This window comes from Schistocerca cancellata, chromosome 1, assembly GCF_023864275.1.
Source record: "Schistocerca cancellata isolate TAMUIC-IGC-003103 chromosome 1, iqSchCanc2.1, whole genome shotgun sequence".
Lineage (NCBI taxonomy): Eukaryota > Metazoa > Arthropoda > Insecta > Orthoptera > Acrididae > Schistocerca > Schistocerca cancellata.
Genome location: NC_064626.1, coordinates 1,004,578,726 through 1,004,602,796, shown reverse-complemented (window position 1 = coordinate 1,004,602,796; position 24,071 = coordinate 1,004,578,726). Strand labels below are relative to the sequence as shown.

Below are 24,071 nucleotides of genomic sequence, written 5' to 3'. Positions count from 1 at the left end.
TATTGGTGCTACCATTAAGCGAGTGGCATCACAAGCTAGTCTGCAACACCCTACAGAAGATCACACCTCTTCAATTATTTATCTCATTGGCCGTGTTTGGCAGACAGGTGTTGGATTCCTTTTGAACATATTCTTTGACAGTTCCAGTTCCTACCACAGTGTCAGGAAGAAAGTACAATTTGCCACTCGGTGTACAGAGTACAGTAGCTAAAGTGTGGGAGAACTTCTGTTTGAAGCACAATCAACTGGTTTCTAGCAGTTAATGTGCAGTAAACGTTAATGATAGGTTGCGTTAATCTGTATATATGTTGTTGCCTAGTGATTAAACAGTTGTGGGAGAGGATAAGAAGAGGCAAAACAGTTTACGATATGTTTTTACAAAATTGTGTTGTGGAACAATGGCCACATCACAAAATACATCTGTCAACTTCCATTGTACACAAATGTCTGCAATAACATGCTGAAATTTTGAGATATATATCATTATGGTCCACTTATGCAGTGTGTGAAATTTGGCTTGGATACCACGTGTCCCTTTTGTGCTACCATGCTTCGAAAATCCATGTTTTTCTTGTAATTTTTCAAATTTTTGTGTGCATGTAACTGTTTTTGTGACTGATATGGGCATGATGAGTTCTGTGTGTGTTTAGGCCACATTAAGTTTACCACAAAAAATTTATACCCTTTTAGAGTTAATTATATTTGACATAGAGGGCAACTACATTATGTGCCTTTTAACATATTACATTTTTTAATCACTTTTGGAATTTTTTATTTTCCCTCAGAAATATGTTGTTGGTGTTTTGATTCATGGAGTCTGTTCTCTAAATGGACGTTACTGGGTTGTAAAAATTTCAATGGACTGTGTGGAATAGTTCCAAAGTTATTAAGACCTGAAGTTGGGTCTGAAGATAGATTGCCAGATGTGGGTTGCAATTTCCAGGTCACGCCACCTTCTTTCACAAGTTATAATTCTGGAACTAATTGGCAGGGGAAATGAATACTCTGTAAACGAGTGTTCCACGCATGGTAGAATTAGTGTACTGAATTTCAGTCAAATCTGAGACTATGACCTGGAGCCCCTGGTTGAAATGACATGGAATGACCCAGCTGGAATATCTGGCAAAAAATCCTGATGGAGGTAAGTGAACTCCACAAAAAGGAAAAAAGGGACTTTCATGCAAAAGGAGAGCAAATGCACAAGAAACATTCCTAAGTATGTGACATTCGCCAGCTTTATTTCTTCATTGATAGTCCTCGGTATGAATGTACTGCATTGTTATACTGTCTGAAAAATGGGAGGGTGGAAGTTCAACACTGACTACTGTAAATGACGTAGCCAAAAGTTGAGTTTCCCAGTTCTTTACTTTCACAGTTCATCCCTCTCCCCCCAATATTACAGTTTTATGGCCAGTTCACTGTTTGTAAATGTTAAGCCTTATTAGTACATTGAAGGCAAACATCAGCATACTGCTACAATAGTTTGCTGCTGGTCATCTATGAGCAGTAAATACCTAACCACACAGTTCACAGTTCTTGAATAATAAGGTATGTGTGACATTATTTCTCACATAAATTGAACAGACACTGTCCCTGTTTTCTCACATGGCCTATTTGTGTTACATTAATTCCACTGTTAAGTTACTGCATTATTGTTACTCTTAACTGATTCAGACTTCCCATCTGAAAATTGGCCGTGGACTGTCTGTCTCGAGACCAAAAATTGGGCCTTTACATGTCCTCACAATAATAGGCACAGAAACTATACATTGGGAAGAGCAATTCCGCCTTATGCAAGACCCATTTTTTCTGTTTTGTTTCACCCAGACCTGTTTCAACACATTTTGTGCTCTCTGCAGTGGGTTCTTTTTTTATTTCTTACTTACACGATGCTATTAGAAATTGGTGGTGCCGTGTGACTAGGGTCTCTCGTCAGGTAGACTGTTCGCCTGGTGCAAGTCTTTTGAGTTGACGCCACTTCGGCAACTTGCATGTCGATGGGGGTGAAATGATGATGATAAGGACAACACAACACCCAGTCCCTGAGTGGAGAAAATCTCCGACCCAGCCGGTAATCGAACCCAGGCTGTTAGGTATGACACTCCATCACACTGACCATTCAGCTACAGGGGCGGACATTGGACATTTATTTTGGTAGCTATTCTGCTACACAAGCTTCAACTTCTCATGGTTTTGTTATTGTATATGATGTTGGCGATGTGAATGGGCAGATTACGTGGCCTATGGTCACTTGACACTACACTTCCTCTGATTTTTCTAAACATAGGCAGAGTTTTCGCCACCATTATTTGTTGTTGTCAACAGAAAAAAGATGTCTAGCATAAGGTGGAATTGCTTTTCCCATTTTGTAGCAAGCACGGACATAACAAGAAGAACTGCAACACCACAAGATGATTAAACTATACATTGTTCAATGTTTAAGTTGCAGACGATTAAAACATAGCTCGTTCTATTAACTGAATACATTGAAAAATTCCTTCTTTTTTATATTCATTCTACCACAAAGGTTAGGCCGAATTATTTGTTTAAATAATGAAATTAACCAATATAGTTATGCAAACCCTGCTATTGACAAACCTGACAATTATTTTGGAATTAATTAAGGGCTGGCTTTGCTAACATGTTTCGGAATGGAGTCAAATCAATACTTTAAGAATCCTAGTTGTTCTTCTTCCAAATGTTTATAATTAGTACAGAATTTATATTCGTTTATAACTCAACAATAGAATCTGTCATGAAACAATTACTGATTTCACCCTATAACAAAAGATATTAACTAGGAATAGTCAGAATAAATTAGGAAATTGATTACATACACAAAACTAAGCTCAAAATTAGATCTGGTGCTATATTTCTTAAGACTGAAGACGAACCTTTATTTTTTATGTAAATGCAGATTATACTGTTATGAATCTAGTACTGTTATATATGTTAGTGGTAATTAGTCAAAATGAAAAAATAAATCTAAGGAGGCAGGTGGCAAAACGAGAGGAAGTAAAAAGATCCCAGCTTGCTTCGTCACAAGTGGGGAAACTCTGGGTATGATATTTGTAACTGCAGAGGTCATAAATTAATAGAATTTGCTGAGAATAATGTGTCCTTGCACAGATTCTTCCAAAAGAAAAGGGAGTTGTATGATTAACAGAATATTTGTGGTTTTCTCTTCCATTGTGTGTTTGGCGATATAGGTGTGGTAAGATTATTAACCTATATACTGAAGTGGTACTGTTCACTCAGGCTTACGCTTGCCTTACTGGATGTACCTATTTTGTGAAGAGATCTGTCACCCTTCTCCTGTTCATATTATTATTTATCTTCAATATCTTCTGAAGGTCATATTTTCCATGATTCTTACTGCAGTGGTCCGGCTATGCAGTTCCACTAATTGTATGCGACTTCACTACCAACTACAGTGGGTTTAGGGCTGTAAGAGAGAACTCTTATTCTCTCGCTGCGAAATCACATAACCACTTTTTGAAGAACTCTTCTGAACATATCTCATAAACCATAATGACATGAAGTGAAGATTCTGTGTAGACATAAGTTAGCGAATGAATGACAGCAAGTAAGTAAATGAGAGGTTGTGTAATACACAGTTCCCAGAACTAACTCTTCACACCATGTATGACTTTTTTATCACTTCCATCAAATTTCCTGTGTTCAAAATGTGAATTTGCACCTGATTTATAATATTTCCACAATTTGCGCTTTATGAAAAATGTTCACAGAGGAAAAACTTGTGTAAAATGATGGTGGCATGATATTGTGTGTCAAGTAGTGTTTACAAACATGGCATGTTTAAGTTTCTTGACACCAGGGTGCTCTACTCAGCAGATTTGAACCATTCAATGTCACCCCGTTTGCATGAGGCTCCCAATACTGGATTTCGTAAACAGATTTCCCAATACCGCTTTTGGGTGGTCATGCAAACACTTTAGAAACGATTCTGCAAATTCGCTTCAGGTTGCCAGTTTTGCATTCTGCAATAGATTTTTGCTCCCATGTAAATGCAACTGGTTCTGAAATGTGTTTGGGATGTCAGGTTTCATCTTGGTTTGTTTTTTTGTTTTTTTTTCCTGCTAATATGGACACAGTTGCTTTTCGTTCAGGGAAGGGTAAGAAGAAATATTAGACTGAAGCATCTAATTGAAGAGAAATAGTGATTGTGCTGACTAAATCATAAACTGTTAACAGTTGTTTGCTACGTACCGTATTTATCTGGGCTAGCAGATTCACTTCATACCTTAATGTGTGAACACGACAGCAAAGAAATGTTTCTGAAATTCAGTTGTTGTCTTTCAGAAGGTGTGTCACATGTAAACGTAGTGCTTGTAAAGTTGGAACAATTCATGCTGTATCTCCTGCTGCTGCCAAGCTCTACTCTGCATGGTGGCTGATGGGAGTAACTAGGTCCTTTCGAATAAAGATATCATGACCAATCACGATTATTTCCAAACTGTCTCGACTGTGCATCTGCGGTTCTGTGATGATTGTTGACACCTTTATCAAACCATATTTAGCGTGTTTCATCGTTTAATTGCTTGCAGCGCTAGTTAACACCTTCAGTCACTCTGCATTGCTCGGATGTTTTCAGTTTAAAGACAGCTCCAATTATGTATATTTTCATGCTGAGAAGCATATTTCGAGGATTTATTCTCGTTGTCAAGTCCAGTATTTTGTTTAATGTTACACAAACAATGTGAATGATAATTGGCGTCTGTATGGTTCACTACATAACTGAGGAGGTACAGTACCTGATAACATCAAAAAGACCACTACAGTGCAAGAGATGCAGAACAACACATATGCAAACACCACACAAAAAACTTGTGTAAATAATTGCACTTGACAAAAAATTCTCGAAGCACATCGTATGAAACATGAAAAGATATGTAACTGGTGCAGTGTTTCATTATTTAAATAATGAATGACAGCTGCAGGCTTTCCGGAAACAAGGATTGTGACCTATGAAATTGAGTCAAACATTTCTGTTTCCTAGAAATTTATCAGTTCCAGTTACATCACCTGTTTTTATTAGGTAATAAACTATTATTAGATAATAAACAAGTCCTTGACAGGTATTTTGATGTCTGTTGTGTACATACATCATACATAAAGTGTGAAAAATGTAAGGGGGTATCTTATATCTTATTTAAGTTCCTTGACAAGTGTAAAAGCTGGGTTTCACTGTAGCTTCACTTGTTCTGGGGCTAGACCATTGTCATCAGGCCCCTTCTCTGGAGTCCACAGGCTCCCCTCAGTTCAAGTCCAAAGTGTAAACGACTTCTCCAACACAAGTAAAGACATTTGTTCATCATCTTGTTTTGTGGATGCACTATACTCACATTTCAGTCTTCATATCTATACATAAATCCAAGACGTATACGAACAGTGGGTCATTCTTCCTACACAACCATTTAAAAACATGTTTCTCCATGAAAAGCTTTCATCGGTATAGTAAGAAGTGACACATTGCTGTATTAAATAACAACATATACCACCCAGCTTATGTACTTACTTCTGTTTGATGTCAAGAAAGGATTGAAAATAGACATAACATGCTATTTACTGTCATAAATACCCCCTTATTTCTAGATACTTCAATATGCAATTTTATTTTGGTAATACTGCTTGAGGTTGCATGGTAAGGATTTGCACTCATCCTGTTCTCAAACCATGGAGAAAAATGGTCCCAATAGATTGTCGTATGCACAGGTTACTTCAGTTACAGTGACAGGTTTTTACAGAAAGTGCATTATATGATGTTTGTTTACAAAAAATATACTGTTGTAGAGTAACCCACTTTTAATTACATTTATTTATACATGTATACTAGGAAACACAGCTATTTGTAGCAATTGCTAAGTATGCACTGAAGAGCCAAAGAAACTGGTAAAACTGCCTAATATCGTGTAGGTCCCCGCAAGTAAGCAGAAGTGTCACAACATGGCATGGCATGGATTCAACTAATGTCTGAAGTAGTGCTAGAAGGAATTGACACCATGAATCCTGCAGGTCTGTCCACAGATCTGTAGGAGTACGAGGGGGTGGAGATCACTTCTGAACTGCACATAGTAAGGCATCCCAGATATGCTCAATTATGTTCATGTGTGGGATGTTTGGTGGCCAGCAGAAGTGTTTAAACTCGGAAGAGTGTTCCTAGAGGCACTCTGTAGCAATTCTGGATATGTGGATGTTGCATTGTCCTGCTGGAATTCCCCAAGTGCGTCGGAATGCACAGTTGATGTGAATGGATGCAGGTGATCAGGCAGGATGCTTACGTATGTGTCACCTGTCAGTCTTACCTAGACGTTTCAGGGGTGCCATATAGCTCGAATTTCACATGCCCCACACGATTACAGAGCCTCCAACAGCTTGAACAGTCCGCTGCTGATTTACATGGTCCATGGATTCTTAAGGTTGTCTCCATACCTGTACACGCCCATCCACTCGATGCAATTTGAAACTAGACTGGTCCGACCAGGAAACATGTTTCCAGTCGTCAAAAGTCCAATGACTGTGTTGACAGGCCCAGGCGAGGCGTAAAGCTTTGTATCGTGCAGTGATCAAGGGTACACGGGTGGGCCTTCGGCTCTGAAAGCCCATATCGATGATGTTTTGTTGACACTTGTTGATGGCCCATCATTGAAATCTGCAGCAATTTGCAAAAGGGTTGCACTTCTGTCATGTTGAACGATTCTCTTCAATCGCCGTTGGTCCCATTCTTGTAGGATCCTTTTCTGTCCACAGCTATGTCAGGGATTTGATGTTTTACCAGATTCCTGATATTCACGGTACACTCTTGAAATGGTCGTACAGGAAAATCCCCACTTCGTCACCACTTGTAGCAACAGTAACCAATCCATCAACTGCGGCAGACCCTTTTTGTCTTATATAGGCGGAGTGGCAGCTATTTATTCACAACTGATACAAAAGAGTTACATGTTTGCACCAGTTGTTGTCCTTGTGTGTAGAACCCATTACCAGCGATGTGGAAGGTATAGTATACCGTTAACAGAGCCTGTCCTGTTGATGGTGCAAAAGTAGTGGTCTCTTGATTCTCTTGTACGACTGTGATGGTGTTATCCTAATGCATTACATTCCTCCACGGCAGACCATTGCACAGTATTACTGTTCGTTTTTTGTGCATCAACTGTGACCTGCTTTGCGAAAGAAGCGGCAGCACTTTCTGCTTAACCCACCCATCATTTTACAGACAGTGCACGGGTGCATACAGCGCAAGCTGTGGCTGCTCTGTCTGGTATATGGGACCCACCATACTTCCCTGGCTTCAGTCCTTGCTGCTTCGATTTGATTCCGAAGATGAAGGAACCACTTCGGGGCATTCACTTCAGAACTTTTCCAGAGGTTCGACAGGCAGTAGACCGCTCCATTCACACCATCAACAGAACAGGCTCTGCTAACAGTATACTACGTCTTCCACATAGCTGGCAACAGGTTCTACACAAGGCTGGTGACTACTGTAAAGGACAGTAACAGGTGAAAACATGTAATTCTTTTGTATCAGTTGTGAATAAATAGTTACCACTATTTAAGTTCCAACCCTTGTATATGTCCTATCTCCTCCTTCCCCCTACCTATTTCCATTCCCTCCTGTACTCTGTCCATCTGCTACTCTCCCTCTATCTGGCCTTGGGCCTTGTTTATTGTTACTGCATATTGATTCAATAGTGGCAGTCTAATCGTAAGCCAAAAACCCAATTTCTCAGTTTTCTGTGCAAATGGATTGCAAAGAAATAAACAAATTAACGTGTGTGTGTGTGTGTGTGTGTGTGTGTGTGTGTGTGTGTGTGTGTGTGTGTTTATATAAAACAGATTGCAAGAAAGAAAACAAAACCGCACATATTCACAGAACACCACAGCACAGCATTTTCCTTCTGAGTCAATTTTAATAGAAAACCTGTACTTTTTTTTTTATAAACACCTTTAACGTAAGTCTGTATGGATGTTTATTACAACATCCTGTAAAAATTTTAATTAAATTGGTCAAGAACGCTTTGAGATTTTTGGTAACAACATTAAACGACAACTTTTCTTAATGTAATAATATATATTATTTTCCCCAACTTTGTTCAGAATTCTAATTATAGGTTTAAGCAGAGAGTAGGAAACTTTTAAATGCCCAATCGAGTATTGTTATAGGCTCCTACATCAGTAAATATCATTGTTTCTTATTAAACCACAGCTTTTTCCATATTTACAGATTTTGTTCATACATTGTTTTGTTGTTGTTGTTACTTAGTCGCTTACTGCTGAAATCTGAGGAAGCTCTGAATATACAGTTCAGTCCATCCACTTAAAAGAATCATTTCTGAGCAGGCTTTTCTGGCGCTTTTTTACCATACTGCAATGATACTTTCTTGTTGTTCCTTTGCATGATTTAGTCACTTTTTATGTTTTCTAAGTGAATAATATAAAATAAAGTGCTATGCTGTCTTTGGGTTCATTTACTGCTTCTGAAGTTCGAAAACTTTTGTTGAACAGGTATGATATTTGGAGTGGTACTTATGATGGTACAGGAGACACTTGTAAGAAGTGTGCTGGTGTAGATCACACTGCATCACAGGACATGAATCCTGAGCACATGAAGCTACGTGAAGAACTTAGTCTGGACGGAGAGCAACTGCTTTCTGATTTACGCTATGTGCAACATTTGTACCAAGGATCAGACTCGAATGACTCTGGAGCTGGTTGCGCCGAGGTATTTCTATGTTTAGGCACTATATTATGTGATTCTTGTTGCATAAATATTTTGACCATTTAATGAAATATTTGCTTCCAAATGCTATAGTATCCTGCTGAGTTTGTGCAGGTGCTTCTTAGTGGTGAGTTTTCATTTGCTGGAGATAGCAGAAAGATGACAATCCTTTGACAGTGGTGGAATCGCAAAGTATTCTTTCAATTTCTGCATATATTCAGCTGTGTTTGTAATTTCATGTGCTTCACAATTATTCTCACAAGTATCTTAATGTTGAAAAATGAGTTTAACTTGGTGGCATGTGTGTGTGTGTGTGTGTGTGTGTGTGTGTGTGTGAGATCTCAGTTTGTTATAACAAATCTGCCACTCAATGGTATTTGAAAGGCCTGTAATTTATGCTTAGTGTAATTTTCAGATTTGTTAGATTGAAAAGAAACTAGCTTGTCATTCTTCTTAGTTTGTGATACAAGCACCTAATCATTACACTTCATTGACAGAAGATGCAGTGCCTTTCTCCATCATCAGAAACAGAAGCAAGCAATGACGTCCAATTATACGATGACTCCGATTTTGGTGTCAGTCAAGCAGCACCTATGCACTGTAGCCCCAGTCAAAATGGGCTTGATGGGAAGGAAAATGAGGTATAGTTCTTTTGTATCAAAAGTAATATGTATGTGTTGCATTCTGGATGCATGGTGTAATATTTTGTCATATGCTCATTATTGTTTAATTTGTTCTGTTAATGTCAAGTTTTACCTTGCAATGCCTACACTGAGCCATTGTATGTTAAGTGATAACCCTGACCTCTTCTGCCTATTGCCATAGTAAAAAAAAATTCTCTAGTATTTACCAGTTCCGGCATAAATAGATGAAGAAATCCACTACTGTTCCTTACCTTCTTGGACACAGATAACTGGGATAAATAACTGTGAAATGAAATGTAAGGAATAATCATCCAGACTGACCTAAAATGCAATAACCACATAAAACAAAACTTTAGGGGAATCAGATGTGTGTCTTAAGATTCATTGGAAGAATCTTAAAGAAATGTAATTCATCAACGAAAGAAGAGGCTTACAAAACACTTGTTAGACCAATTCTTAAGCATTTTTCAACAGTCTGAGACCTTCTCCCACAGAAGGGAGAGCACATCCAGTGAAGAGCGGTGAGTTTTGTCACAGAATCATTCAGTTGCTGCAAGGGCATTACGATGATGGTCAACGAACTCCAGTGACAAATACTAAAAGAGAAACTTTGTGTATCTGTATACATAGTCTGTGAGCCACCTTATGGTGCATGGAGAAGGTTATCTTGTACCATTGCTAGTCACTACTTTTTCTGTTCCACTCACAAATGGAAAAGGGGAAAAAGACTGCCTTAATACCTCCACATGAGCCATAATTTCTCTTAGTCTCTTTATAGTCTTTAGGTGAAATCTTTGTGGGCAACAGTAGAATCACTCTGCACTCGGGTGCAAATGCAGATTTGAGTACAAGAAGCACCTCTGTAATAATAGCATGTTAATCGAACTTGCCAGTAATACAGCTAGCAGCACAACTATGAATAGTTACACTGTCTTACTTTAATCCGATCTGGTGAAGATCTCAGCCACTTGAGCAGTGGTCTATATGCAGTTTCCTTTACAGATGAGCTATGCTTTATTAGAATTCTCCGAGTAAACCGAAGTCGACCATTCACTTTCATTACTACCAGCCTGATGTGCTCGTTCCATTTCATATTGCTTTGCGATGTTACGCATAGGTATTTAATTAACCGGATTGTCATTCAACGCACCGCCAACAATGTGTTTTAACATTGTATGATAATTTTTCTACTCATCTGCATTAATTTATTTTTTTCTCATTTAGGGCAAGCTGCCGTTCACCACTCCAAGGATGCCACTGTACCTTACACCACATAACTTCAGCAAAAAGTAACATATTTCTTCTCACTCTATCCATCAGATCCTAACAATACTTCTGTATCCAATGAACACTCACAGTTGAGGACAATGTGCTGGGTTCTGTTACTGAAGAAGTCTGAGACACCAATAACCTATTACATTTACTATGAAATTCATTAAGTCACCATTGTAGTACTTTGTCAATTCTGAAACTCTAGGCATATGTAATCTGCCTGTTGCCCTTCATCCGTGGACCACAGGATGCCTTATGAGAAGTGGGATAGCAGAGTTTCACACAAGCACTGCGTGATAAATCCATGCTGATTTATGATAAGCTTTTCTGTCTCAAGGGACTTCATTATATTCTAACTGAGAATATGTTCAAGAATTCAGAACAAACCGATGTTAAGGATATTGGTATTGGTGTGCAATTTTGGAGGTCCATTCTTTTATGTAAGAGTTGCTGCCATTGTTGTTGTTGTTGTTGTTGTTGTTGTTGTTGTTCCCCACCCCCTCAGGTCCTTGGGAGTTTTCAGTGGGCGAGAGAGTCATGATAAATGCAAGCTAAGAACAGGAACAATGCTGTAGAGTACCCTGTGTAAAACCAAATTGGGATTCCGTCTGAACATGGTGACTTGTTTGTTTTTTAACTCTACAAAGTCATGTCTCAACACCAGGGATCCCCATTTCTTTGTTCACCATACAGGAGTCGGTGTGATTGTCAGACAGTGGTATGTCTGTACGATCCTCCTACATAAATGATTTTTTAACATTGAATTTAAAACTTCAGCTTTCTTTTTCTTCAATTGCCACACCATATAGGTCAATGAGTGACAGAATAGAAGTCTTCATCCCACTTAGTGAATTTTATAGATGACCAGAATTTTCTTGGGTTCTCAGCAGGAGTTTTTGCTGAGGTTTAATGGTGGAAGTTGTATGCTTTGCACATCAATCATTTTACAGACTCAAGAAATTTGACAGACATTTGCCTTTTTGACAATTCCATGTCATCCCCCCCACCCCACCCCCTGTTTTTTAGTGCAACAATCTTTTAGCTCCTCAGCATTTTATGAATTTTGTTATTAAACCAAAACGTGTCTTTTTCTGTCCTTCACTTATTTACTCGGTACGTAAGACTCCAGAGCACTAGTCAGAATCCATGCAAACTTTGCCCTCAATTCCTCTTCATCCCTCGTATTGAAGCTAAATGATGTCCATTCATTGTCTAAGTAGGATGCTGACACTGCTTATCTACTCTTTTCCAGCATAAAAACTCTCCTAGCTGCCGTGGCAGATTTATTAACTTTAGTAACCATCATCACTACATCAGACTGACTGTTGGAAAGGTCAGGCTGCTTGTAGCTATAAGGTCTAAAGTGTTTCCATATTCTATGGATTGTTGAACTAGTTACACAACACACATTTTTTGGAAAATGTGGTTGTAATTACTTTACAAAGCTGTCTGCCCTTAACTCCTGCATTTAATTCATGACTCTACAATCTGTAGTTGGTAGTTCAGACTCTTCCCACTAATGTTGCATGATTGTGATATTTCCGCACTACTGTGTGTAAACTTTATAGGAATGATTTTGCGAATGTTAAAACAGAATCAGGTCTTCGGTAAAGACATTTGATGATTAACTTAATTTCACATAGCCTGGTTATTCACGTCCAGATAACATTGTAGTCACTCAATTTCGACCTTGATAGATGCAATATTTTTGGCATTTGCAATGAACGCTCCTGCTCCTAATGTGTCTAACCTGTATTTTTGCTGTAGTTCCATGTCTCATTTAATATTACGAATCTTTCTACCTCGAGTTTCGTCTAGCTTCGATTCAGAGTAAACTGTGACAGATTTTTGCGGGATCAGTAAATTCCAGGACTTTTGTTTCCAATGCTTCAATAGTTTACTGTTAAAATTTTGATATTTGAAGTTCTTTGTTTGGTATGCGATCTCATTTCATTCTCTGTGTATCAATTAGTAATCCTTCAATAGAAGACCTCAACTTATATCACCAAATCTAAAGAAACTTTCTTCCTCCGATATTCATCTTGATGAAATGTTGAGAAAAATGGAGAAATTGGAGCTTGTTCACATGTTCACTGACTGTCATTCTTCCCATGCACCATTTGTGAATGGAACAAAGATAAAAGATAGTACCAGAAGTACACTCTGCCACTCGCTGTAAAGTGGCGTGCAATGTGTATACGCAGATTGTATTATTGTGAGTTATGCGTACATAGATTTTGTGAATGAATAATCTGATTATTTTTGCAAGAGATGCATTGTCTCTGCTGTTTGGACAATAAGTGTACCCAGTCTCGTAGTAAAGGGGGCACAAAGTACATTACATTACAGTGATATGGTTTACTGAACATATCTTTGAAACCTGTAGGTCATTCGTTCATCTTGTTTGCGCAGAGAATATCAAAGTTCTCGATAAAATATCTGTTCAGATAAATTGCTTCCCTGCATTTCCCCCAAGTATCTCTGTTGTGTAAGTGGAATGTCAGGTGGTTTCACTCATAGAGATTTCTACCTTATCGGTTAACAAAGGTTTTAAGGAGTGAAAATGAATGAACCTGTTGATCACTCTCATTTAGAGAGTTTTGTGTCTTATACAGGTCCCATTTATCCAGGTCTGACTGTATTTGGATCAGTTTGTCAACCTTATAAAATAAGGATAGTTAAATTAAGAATTACCTGGGGTAAGAAAATTTATCTGTAAGTTATGGTTGTATTTTCAGTCATTTGAAGATTTTGGTGCAACAAACTCTCGAAGGATGCTGTCGAATAAGGTTCTGTTATCCATGGAAGTGGGTGCAGAAAAGAAAATGAACGAACGACCCTTCAGTCTAAAAATGCCAGCAAAAGACAGAAAAAGGTAAAGAAAAACTAAAAAAGTATTAATGTTCTGGTGTTCATATCCATTCAGTATGTTTATTTGGTCAAATATTAATTAGTGAAAAGTTTGTATTGGCTTTTGATTTAGTATTACAAATACATGGCTTAGAATAACCAGGGTTGCATTGTATATATGTAGGTATTTTTCACACACAAAACATTAAAATTTGTATTCTGTGTTAGAGTTGCTTACTTAAGAAACACAGTTTTTAAACTCCTTGGTAAGGTCGTAATGATGTAGATTTAACATGGTCTGCTAAATAACTTAAGGGTAAAATGCTATAATTAAGCTTTCTTGTAGTTATAAAGGGGTCATTCTCCAGACCTTGTCCACTCAAAGCTGAGGCTAACTTTCTAGTAATGTTAATGTTGAATTTGTGTTAAACTCTCACCAAGTGGGATGTTGCAGTGGTAAAGGCTCTGAGCTCTCACTGTGGAGGACTGCATTAAATTCCCCATCTGTGTACCCTTGCTCGAGTTTTTGGTAGTTTCCCTTAATAGCTTTAGACGATCCTCTACCCACCTTAATACTATGAGGGTAATGGAAGGTTGGTTTAATCTTCCTTCCTTCTTTTTCTGCGCCCTTCCCCTCACTAACTAATATGATAAAAGAATGTATTATTGTGTATACTGGCTGAACTTTCAAGCATTTAGAACTTGACTGATGATATAACTTACATGCTATTGTGGGATACTGTCATTACATCTTAATTGTATTGTTCAGAATCTGTCTTCAGAAACAGTTTAGTCATTGGCTGGGTATGTTTTGTGCATAAGCCTCTTCATTCTTTTCAATCCTCCCATCACTGCACTACCACCACCCTGTTCCAGTCCTGTCATTTTTTCCAAATTCTCTCCTCCTCCTCTTTTAACAGCAAGCTTCCATCTGGTTGTCTTTTTGGCCTTTTGCACTGTATTTTCATTGCTGTTGTTTCACATGCCTTTCTCTTTACATGTCTGTATCATTTAAGCCTTGCTGATTCTACCTGGTTCTTGCATTGGTACTTCCTTTACACCTCCCTGATTCGATGGTCCCTTCCACATCATATCCAAAAGAAGCAGTATGCTGTCCATCTTTGTACTCCCACTCTGCTTATGTGAAATTTCATTCATGTGCACGTGTCTTTGCTTAAGTCCCTTTTTTCCATTGCCCTGATTTCATAAGTGTAGGCCAGAATATGTACATATTAGGTTTGGTATTGTTCCTTTGGTTTCTCACTTACAAATGCACTTGTTCTCACGTTAAATTTCATTCAGTATCTGTCCATTCATATAATTACCACTGAGCTACACCCTCCTCATTCCTCCAGATCAGTAGGCCACCTGCGAAGACCATTAACTCTAAATCCTGCCAATTTGTGCATTACCTCATATAGAGGGTGGCAATCCTTCTGGAAAATCTGGAATTCTCAGGGAATTATATTTTACCTGAAAAAACCATGGAATTCTGTATTTTTAACCTTGCATTGAAATTTGACGTTATTGAATTTTATAAACCACAAATTTTAAACTACTTAATATTTCAGTGTGTTAATTATGTGAATAATATTAAATTTTTTGTTTAAAAACTGTGGTTAAACTATCACTTCTGGCTGGTATATTGCTCAGCCAAGAGGGAAGAAAAGTCATTATTGTGGTATGCTTGTCTCTTTCCCACCCACCCACCCACCTCTCCCTCATCATTAATTTATGAGGAGCTTCTTGGCGCTGACACCATCTTTCTCCTTGCACTGATAATTCGTAGGGAACTTTTTTTGTGTGTATGTGGGGAGGGGGGGGGGGGGGGGGGGAAATGGACATCTTTGTTTTTAATCCAATCTGTGCCTCTCTTCCAATTTTAACATAAGCTAGCTTTTTTTGAGAGACTTTTATGCACACCTGTGTTCTTCAGGACTTCCCATATTTCTCTACATCACACACTATCATACACACCTCAAGATCCAGGAAAGCCATTAGCAGTTCTTGCCCACACTCATATTTCTCCTTCAGCTACCTTACTGCAGATGTACATTCTGTAAAATGTGCTGTTCACCTCCCCATCCTGAAGTCATGCTGCTCTTCCTTCATTTTTCCTCTCAGCTTCATCCCCCTATTCTCTTCCCTAGAATTTTCTCAAATATTTTTGCATAGTGAAACATTACTATCACCTCTCTAAAGTTCTGAAATTCCCTGTTGTTAATGTTCTTGAAGAGTGGGACAGTTATTCCTTTCTTCCAGTTCTCAGGGGATGCCTTCTCCTTTTAAATTACCCTCATCATATAATATAGCCACTGCTTCCTTATAATTGAAGCTACTTTTACCTATTCTGCTGACACATCATTCATGCCTGTTTAGTTTCCTCCTATCATACTGCTCATTACTGATGCTGTTACTGCTCAGCTCAAAACCTTTTATTTTTTCTCTCCTTGGTTCTCATCCAGCAATTCATTTGTTGTCTCGTCCTAACTTTTAGTTTTTTGTTGTATTTTGTAATGGTCTGGTGTGCAATGATTGCTATGGAAGGGTGTGGGAAAACTGTTCTTTTTACTTGCCAGGATGGCATTCGGCTCTCTCACTTGTATGTTATGGGTTAAATGGCTTGGCGAGGGCTACAGCAATCCATCGGAGGAGTAAGGTGGCTGCAGCAAAAACAGATGGCTTGCATGTAGACTCTATATGGTATCAACAGTTGTGCGCCCTTGTCTTTTAGAGCTGCTTTTGATGTGTGAAGTGTGTGTTCTGTGGCCTGGTCAGCCATCAGTCTTGTAGTTCTTTATTCAGGAGATGGGAATAGTTGCTAGGCTCAGTGCAGTGTGAGCCTGGAGTGAACTTGCATAATAAAGCATTCATCTGTGACAGTTCAGGTGCTGATGCAACCAAGTGGTGTATACATCTAGCAAGATGGTCGCCTCCCAACCACACAGCAGGGGCCAACCAGTTATTCCATTGTACTTTTTGGTTAAACTATACACATACCTCCTTGAATACTCATCAAAATTAGTCCCATTCTTACCATACATTTATTAAGAATCAATTGCACAATAAACATTCGAACTGATTGCAAATGATTGCAGATTACATGACAACTATCCTTGTTGTCAGTATAGCTAAACACTGTGTTTATAGCGAAACACAGTGTATGACACTGTGTCTATTGATGTTGTTGTATATAAGGAAGGAGGAAAAGACAAAATAATCAGTATAGCAAATGGCTGGAGTGGCTCCTTGTGTTGAATGTGGGAAAATGCAAGATAATGTGTGAGATATAGAGGTAGTAACCTTTAAGAACAACGCTACAGGTATGCTACTTGACTCAGTTGTCACTTTAGCAACTGTGTGTATTATTGGAAAGTGATATGAAATGGAATAAAAACACAAAATCAAAAAGGATGACGCAAGGACAATTGATGTATCAAAATAATTCAGGGAAATTAATGCAGCAGCAAAGCCGGAATACAACATTCTGTTTTTAAATATTGCTTGTGTCTAAAATTCTCAGGAGTCTGTTTTTCTTGTAAAATTATGCTGAGCTACTGAAAAAAAAAACCATATTAGGCAGGCTGTAAAGTTATTCTACTACATACATAATTATATCACTGGGGAATCTGTAAAAATGAAAGGTGGAGATTATGGTGCGTACCAACGTCTACAGTGAAAATTTACAGACTCGTTTCAAAAGTGGAACAGGAAAAGCAGAGGCAAATAATACCCCACACACTACAGAGTTTTGGGTTTGTGGTGATGGTGGTGGTGGAGGAGGAGGAGTAGGATGAGGAAAAGGGTGGGGGAGGGGGGGGCAAGTGTAAATGAAATTATCTTGCTATTATGTGCACAAATACATTAAAAATTTTGCAAATACGGATTAAGTTTCTGTGTGCAGGCGGCATTCCGGGTGCCTGCGACAGGTCAGCGACAATCAGCATTTTGAAGCCCCGAGCACTGGCTTCCCTGCTGGACGTGAACCTTCTGCTGCCATGGGATGCCGTCTTCGGACCATACCGGACACAACTCGCTTGAAGGGATCCTGTGTCCCCCGTTCGCTTCGTCCTGTTACCTTGTGAACCTGATACCAGGGTAATAGGTGTACTAGATCAATTAAAATTATTTTATGTTTGTGAATTTCATTCAGAGTGTGTGTGTGTGTGTGTGTGTGTGTGTGTGTGTGTGTGTACAACTATAACGTGTGAATATCTGACACACGCTTCACAGTTTAAATTTCTTTCTTCGATGTGAGGCCGCTTTAACATCTGTATTGGACGGAGTACAGTTATCACTGTTACCTTTTAGAGCATATTGTCCTGTCTGTTTTGAGAAATATTGATGTTTCATCATAGCAGCTGGAATTGTGCAATGTGCCAAGTGCTGGGAGAAATAATTTGTTTGCAGCCCAGTGAAGCAATTGCATGGTGTGATATCTGTTTAAAAACATTAGAACAAGTGGTAATTGGAAAATATAAGCACATGATTAACTGTTAATTGGATATTTTTCCTTGCCAGTGACAGTACATTTCCCTTGTTTTTAGTAAAGGGAAGTTAGTAACCATGAGAATATTTCATTAGGAATGAGAATGATTAGCATCTTTGTGTATATAGTTGCTACATACTAATTTATAAGACTGTACATTGTCTTCAGAATCTACAGTCATATAAATGGATTGAATTACATAATTTTTACAAGCTGATATCACTGGAACAGCTGCCATTGGCATGGAAAAATACTTGACACTAACATATGATCAATTATTTATGGAAAGCAATCATTGTAACCTGTTTAAATGTACTGAAGAAAATTGATTTATACATATTCTGTTTATTGTGTTAATGTAAATCATTGTTTGTGTATGGCACTGCTGATGAAATAGTTTAGTAGTGGAAATCATCAGCAGTACCAAGTACTAGTAGGGTACTGGTAAACCTGTTCCAGTGAATCCTACATATTTATCTCATACATAAATATTTTTGTGTCAACTTGTGCTCACATTTATGAGAAGAAAAGAAATGAGCATAGTAGCTGGTGCATATGAATCATTGTTATTTATGTATATCATATATTTCACTGCACCATATTGTAAATGTTATCTGTTATATTTATCGCATAGTGTTGGATGTTTCCCTTGGGCAAGTGTCAGAATACACCTACACTTAGAACAATCTTAAATACTTATTTGTATATGTCCACTTTTAAAAAAATCATTAGTGTGACTAAAAAATGCATGTGTTGGAGGGAAATGACTTATTTAAGATTGCTCTTAATTTTTCATTGAACTTACTTGGAGCTCATGTTGTAACAGAAAATTCTGTCACATGCTGTTAGACATCTTCATTTTTTCTTTGTTAGGGATCTTGTTTTAGTTGTTGCTGCAACTTGACTGTTACCAAGATGTTTTAAGAGTGGTAGAATTACAACTAATAGTGTAATTGTATTCTGACAGACATTTGGGATTTTGTATTCTAATTGTCAGTCATTTGTTTTCTGTAATGTTGTGAGGATTATGTTATAGTTTTGTCCTGATGTTATAGAATTTTTTAAAGCAATTTAAAAATTTGTGCAACCAAGTGGTACCATTCTGTTTTATCCTATATTTTGGATATTCTGCATCTTAACTTCCAAGCTTGCTTTATTGTTCCACCTAAGTGTACCATCAGAGACATTAATTTTTTTTCCTTGCTAGACTTGGTTAAATCCTTACTTCACTCTACTTTGTGACACATTACCAGACATCTGTAGAGAAACATTTGTTTGTTGAAAACTCACTTTTAACAGTCGATGAAAATAGTACAGCAGAGATGTGCAGAAAAGTAGTAGTTTCATGTTCTTTTGCAATGAAATATTTATCATATTTATTTTTCTGTGTGAAATCTAAGTTCACTCCTCTTTCTTCATAATCTCATTATGTATAAGATTTGGCACTCTGATTTGTTTCCTTGTAGTTTGGTGATCTGTATTACCATTCAGGGTCAGTGTTGAGTAGAAGCTTCAGATAGATATCTGACAGTTCATGAAATTGCACTGTTGTTTAATCTTCTGTATATATGTTAATCCAGTATAATGTAATAATAAGATCTAATGTGATATGTGGCTGTAGATGGCTTCTGTAGTGTGTTAGTAAATCATAAACTACAAATGATTGCTTAAGGAAAATCATCCAAGGTGTACATTTGCAGCCACATTTCACAAGTTAATAATTTTTACTTTGTGGAAACCATGGAACATAATGTATGTTGAAATTTCCCTCTAGGGGTAACTTATCTCCTGCTTGGTTTCTCTGTCTCTGTGAGTGAGTGAGAGGGAGGGGGGGGACATGCAGGCAGTTAGTATTCACATACGCGTATCTTGAGATTATTTTGTAACGTAATTCAGGATAGTACTATTGGCAAATATTTCTTAACCTCTGCCACATTGTCCCATGTTTTTGTGTGTGTTCCATGGTTTCAGAGAGAGGTAGAGATGGGAGGGGACATGAAAAGTGTCTCCTTTGTTGTTTAGATTGTTGAGGAAAAGGAGGAAGAAACTAGTAGAGTGAGTGAGTGAGTGAGTGAGTGAGTGAGTGTGTGTTGTGTGTGTGTGTGTGAGAGAGAGAGAGAGAGAGAGAGAGAGAGAGAGAAATGTATTTGGTACACATGAAGTTGTATAATGTTAATAATATAAGCCAGGTTATCATGGCATTTAGCAAGCCCACCAAATACATTGTGAGACCTGCCTTGTGGCTAGAGGGCTTGCTGCAATAGTAGAATGAATTTTTGTCCCATCACTGTGATGCATTACTAACTTGCATTTTTTGGTGACATTGTTGGGAATTCAAAGTTTTGATAGGTATCAGATTAACCTGTGTACTAAGAAAACTTTGGTTTTTAACAACCAGTAGTTATTCTTCACCATTTAGCAAATGGTCTATGGTACGTTTGAAATTTACAAATTGTCGGGGTTCTGTAGAAGCAGGCCAGTATTTGAGTGTCAGCAGAGCCCACTTTTTTCTTTTTTTCATTGAAAGCAGTTTCAAATCAGAAGAAAACAAAAAAATTTCTTTTTGAAGAATTTGTTTGGGTGTTAGCTTATAATGTAAAATTGTTATATTTAATGAGTCTGAAAATTTTCCTTTCCTAAATTTCTTAAAATGATAAAAACTGTTTTAGGCTACAATTGTAATTGTCTATCAATAACAAATAAACTGCTGTTGAATTAAAAATTTTCCTACCTGAAATTAAATGGGAAAAATGTTGAAGAAAAGCAATAATCATTTGTTTTTCAATTGTATGGAAGAAAGTAAATTACCTGTCAGTCAGTTTAAAAGAAAAGTCTGGATTCCTTAACAGGCTTATTGAAATTTTGTCTTATTTTAAAATATATTTCATTTCCTGTATGTTGTTGGATGTGTTAGTCAGGGGCCTGTGCATAATAAAAATGGCTTCTTGTTACTTGTGGAAGCCTAATATTGCATCTTACAGGTAATATTCTCTTTGAATTCCACTCCAACTGCAGCCAGGAATGTTATTTTGCTTCGGAATTTCTTTTTGGGTTATGAGAAAATTAACACAATTGTTAAAAATGTATCATTGTGCTACAATGCAGGAAAAATAAATAAATTCTGTTACATTATTGTTCCTTACAGTTCAATCCTGTCCTTGTTTAAGAAAGTTGTATATAATGAACAGTATGATTATGGTAAAATTGACATATCTGAAAGTCCTAGGTAGTTCAGACACTCATATATTCACAAACATGGAATTTTTACAACAGAAGCTAAATCATTATGGTAGTAATGAAAGTGCTTTCACCATCATGGTACTAGTTTTACAGTATGATTCCACACAAATTTTTTTTTTTAAAAAAAGGTAGTTGGAAAAATTACAAGTGGCATCCATGGCATGATTCTTGGACTGCTTTTATTTTAGATCTCTTAATGACTTTAAAAGAAGGAATGTATTTGCAAATGTTGGACCACTACAGGGAGCAAATGAAAATTTGTACTGTACTAGACTGGGACTTTAACAAGGATTTCACACTTTATTTGAGCAGTTCCATAGACAAAATCTTCTGTCCATGTATGCTTCATGGACAGACTCAGACTTCAAATGTCCCAGTGTCTGCTTCCCAAAATGCTCACACAATTATGTAATTCTTGCATAGGGAGACACATTTAGTTTCCTCATCATGTTGCCTTGGCTTTGGCATGAAATATATTAGTGCAATGTCTGTAAATTTCAGTGCAATGTTCCTTCATCCACGTCAAATACAGAAACTGCAGTATGATGTGACTTCAAAAGAAACTAATATTTGCTGATATCAAACATCAGGTTCTGCATGACAAAGTTGTGGTGGAAAGCAAATGAGAATGGGCATTCCACATTATTGCAAGACAAAAGCTAAGAAAGTAGTAGTATGATATGATGTGTGTTGGAAAAGTAATGAGGTGGACAACATAGTGAACGATGTGGCAACACCGTGTTGCTCTACTTGTGTAGACCTTCCAGGTGCTCAGAGTTACATACAGCTATCACATGATTTTTGAGAATGCAGTTAATGAAGCTGTGTTTTTTGCTGTATGTTTTGAAAATTGAACAGAAGAATTTAGAGAAACATTATACCATATAAAGTTTTGTGTGTTAAACTTGCGGAGCCCGTGCGTGTGACCTTTGAAAAGTTGAAGCAGGCCTGTGGGCAACAGTCCTCATGAAAAGCACATTTTTTGCTGGCACAAATCATTTTTGGAAGGCTGAGAACACATTTAAGCTGAACCTCACTCATGGAGACCTTCAACTTCAAAAACTGACAAAAATGTGTGTGCGTGCATGCGCCTGCGTGAGCGCTCTTGTAAGATCAGACTGATGTTCAACAAAAAGGTTAGGTCACCTGTTAAACACTTTTACTGTACAGTAAAAATTTGACCAAAGTTTTGGACATGTGAAAGGTCTGTGCCGAAATGGTGCCAAGAAACCTCACTGCTGAGCCACTTGCAACCTGGAAATTTTGACCTCAAAAGGGATTCCTGTAGTCAGAGTCCCTTTGTGACTTTGTTTTCTTTTCGCAAAATCGAAAAATGTCATTTTGGGACTCTGGAGAACATTCAAAAGAATGTGATAGACATGGCCTGTCGGTGCTGTTAGCAAGACTGGGAATAACAACTCTGCTGGTGTTAATGTCCCAAAGGGGACAATATTGTTGTTCGAAAAATTAAAACTTTGGTAGATAAAGTATTAGTCTACTTTTTCTCTCATACCTCATAGGTGTTACCTGATTCTACAGCATACGCACCCATCATTTAATCTCTCAGAATTACTTCCATCTTTACTGAGCAACTTACATAAATAATTACTTTGTGATTTGGCTGTAATAGAACATGTTGCGACATAAAACTAAAATAAAGTGTATATTTGAAGGGGAAAAAAACAGATGTATAAAAGTTGAAGCTGGTTGTCCAAAAAATGGGTGACATCACTTGTATTGGTGAATAGAGCCACAACAGAAAGTCTTAACTGGAGTGATATGTGTACACAGCCTGAAGTAATCGGTCTTTTAGTGCACGGAAATCATGTTCATATTTCAGCGTCTACCTTCTGGGATGATAGTGGCTAGAAGGGCACACATTTACTGTAAATCATTTATAATAATAGTGTCCCCTTCCTATATTTGTTAAAATTTGGAGGGAGTTTATGGATATTTGAAATGTGTCCAACAACTTCAAAATGCCACTTCTGGTTAACATAGCTACATCAGGAAAATGATGCAAGATAAGAGATTGCAGCAGGTAACAAGAAATAAGTCAATGGAATGTGGTGAAAAGTTAATAATACTGATAAATAGTCTCAACCATGCGCTTAAGAATGATATACAATAAACTCCAAAACAAAATAATTTATATTTTCCCCCTTTTTTGTAGTAAACATTATGCAATATGAATTAAAGCTTTATATTTTGAGGATAAAAATTTATTTTACGTATTTTCTTCAAACCAAACACATTTTAACACTATTGTATCAAAATAAGTTTATGATCTTGCACATTCTCTTTAGTTATGTCTCCCATTGTTACGAGATGGTTAAAATTCATTCCAAAATTGCATCTTTTCTGTTGGAATATAAATTGAACTGTTTCTAACATCATCGATTTTTAATGTATTTATGTGTAGTTTGGCTTTGTAGGCAGGTTCCTTGGGAATTTCTAGATTCATGGATTCATCTGAGTACTCATATCACCTTGCAGCACTTTGGTGTCAATCTTACATTGCGCTACCTTTGCTGAGACTAGATTTGTAATACTTTGATGGGTCAAAAGAAATCTTTTGCCTTTGGAACACCTTTTCATTAAGAATTATTACTTAGGAAATTTTTGTAGACTTTTGGCCACCGGCTGCTGTAATCTGTGGAGAGCAACACAAAATTTATCTTTCTCCTGCGAACAATTCAATATGAGGTCTATCACCTCACCAACTGTGTAATATCATTCCTGTTTCCTCCTGAAGATGCCAAAATCCCTATCTTTGGTTTTATTGATAGGACAAGTTCCATAGCTGCCATAAACGATGTTCATACCCAGCAGGACT

At 37.5% G+C, this 24,071-nt stretch overlaps 1 protein-coding gene across 2 annotated transcripts in view; it reads left to right on the top strand.

Moving 5' to 3' along the window:
• LOC126088972 (uncharacterized) overlaps nt 1-21,127 on the top strand; it is a 97,999-nt gene extending 76,872 nt beyond the window's left edge. For both annotated transcript variants that reach the window (XM_049906875.1, XM_049906874.1), the window contains 4 exons: nt 8,527-8,743; nt 9,238-9,381; nt 13,395-13,531; nt 17,411-21,127. In XM_049906875.1, coding sequence (XP_049762832.1) covers nt 8,527-8,743; nt 9,238-9,381; nt 13,395-13,531; nt 17,411-17,591 — 679 coding nt within the window. In that variant the 3' untranslated portion in view covers nt 17,592-21,127. The remainder of the gene's footprint in view (nt 1-8,526; nt 8,744-9,237; nt 9,382-13,394; nt 13,532-17,410) is intronic.
• Nucleotides 21,128-24,071: the final 2,944 nt, after the last annotated feature.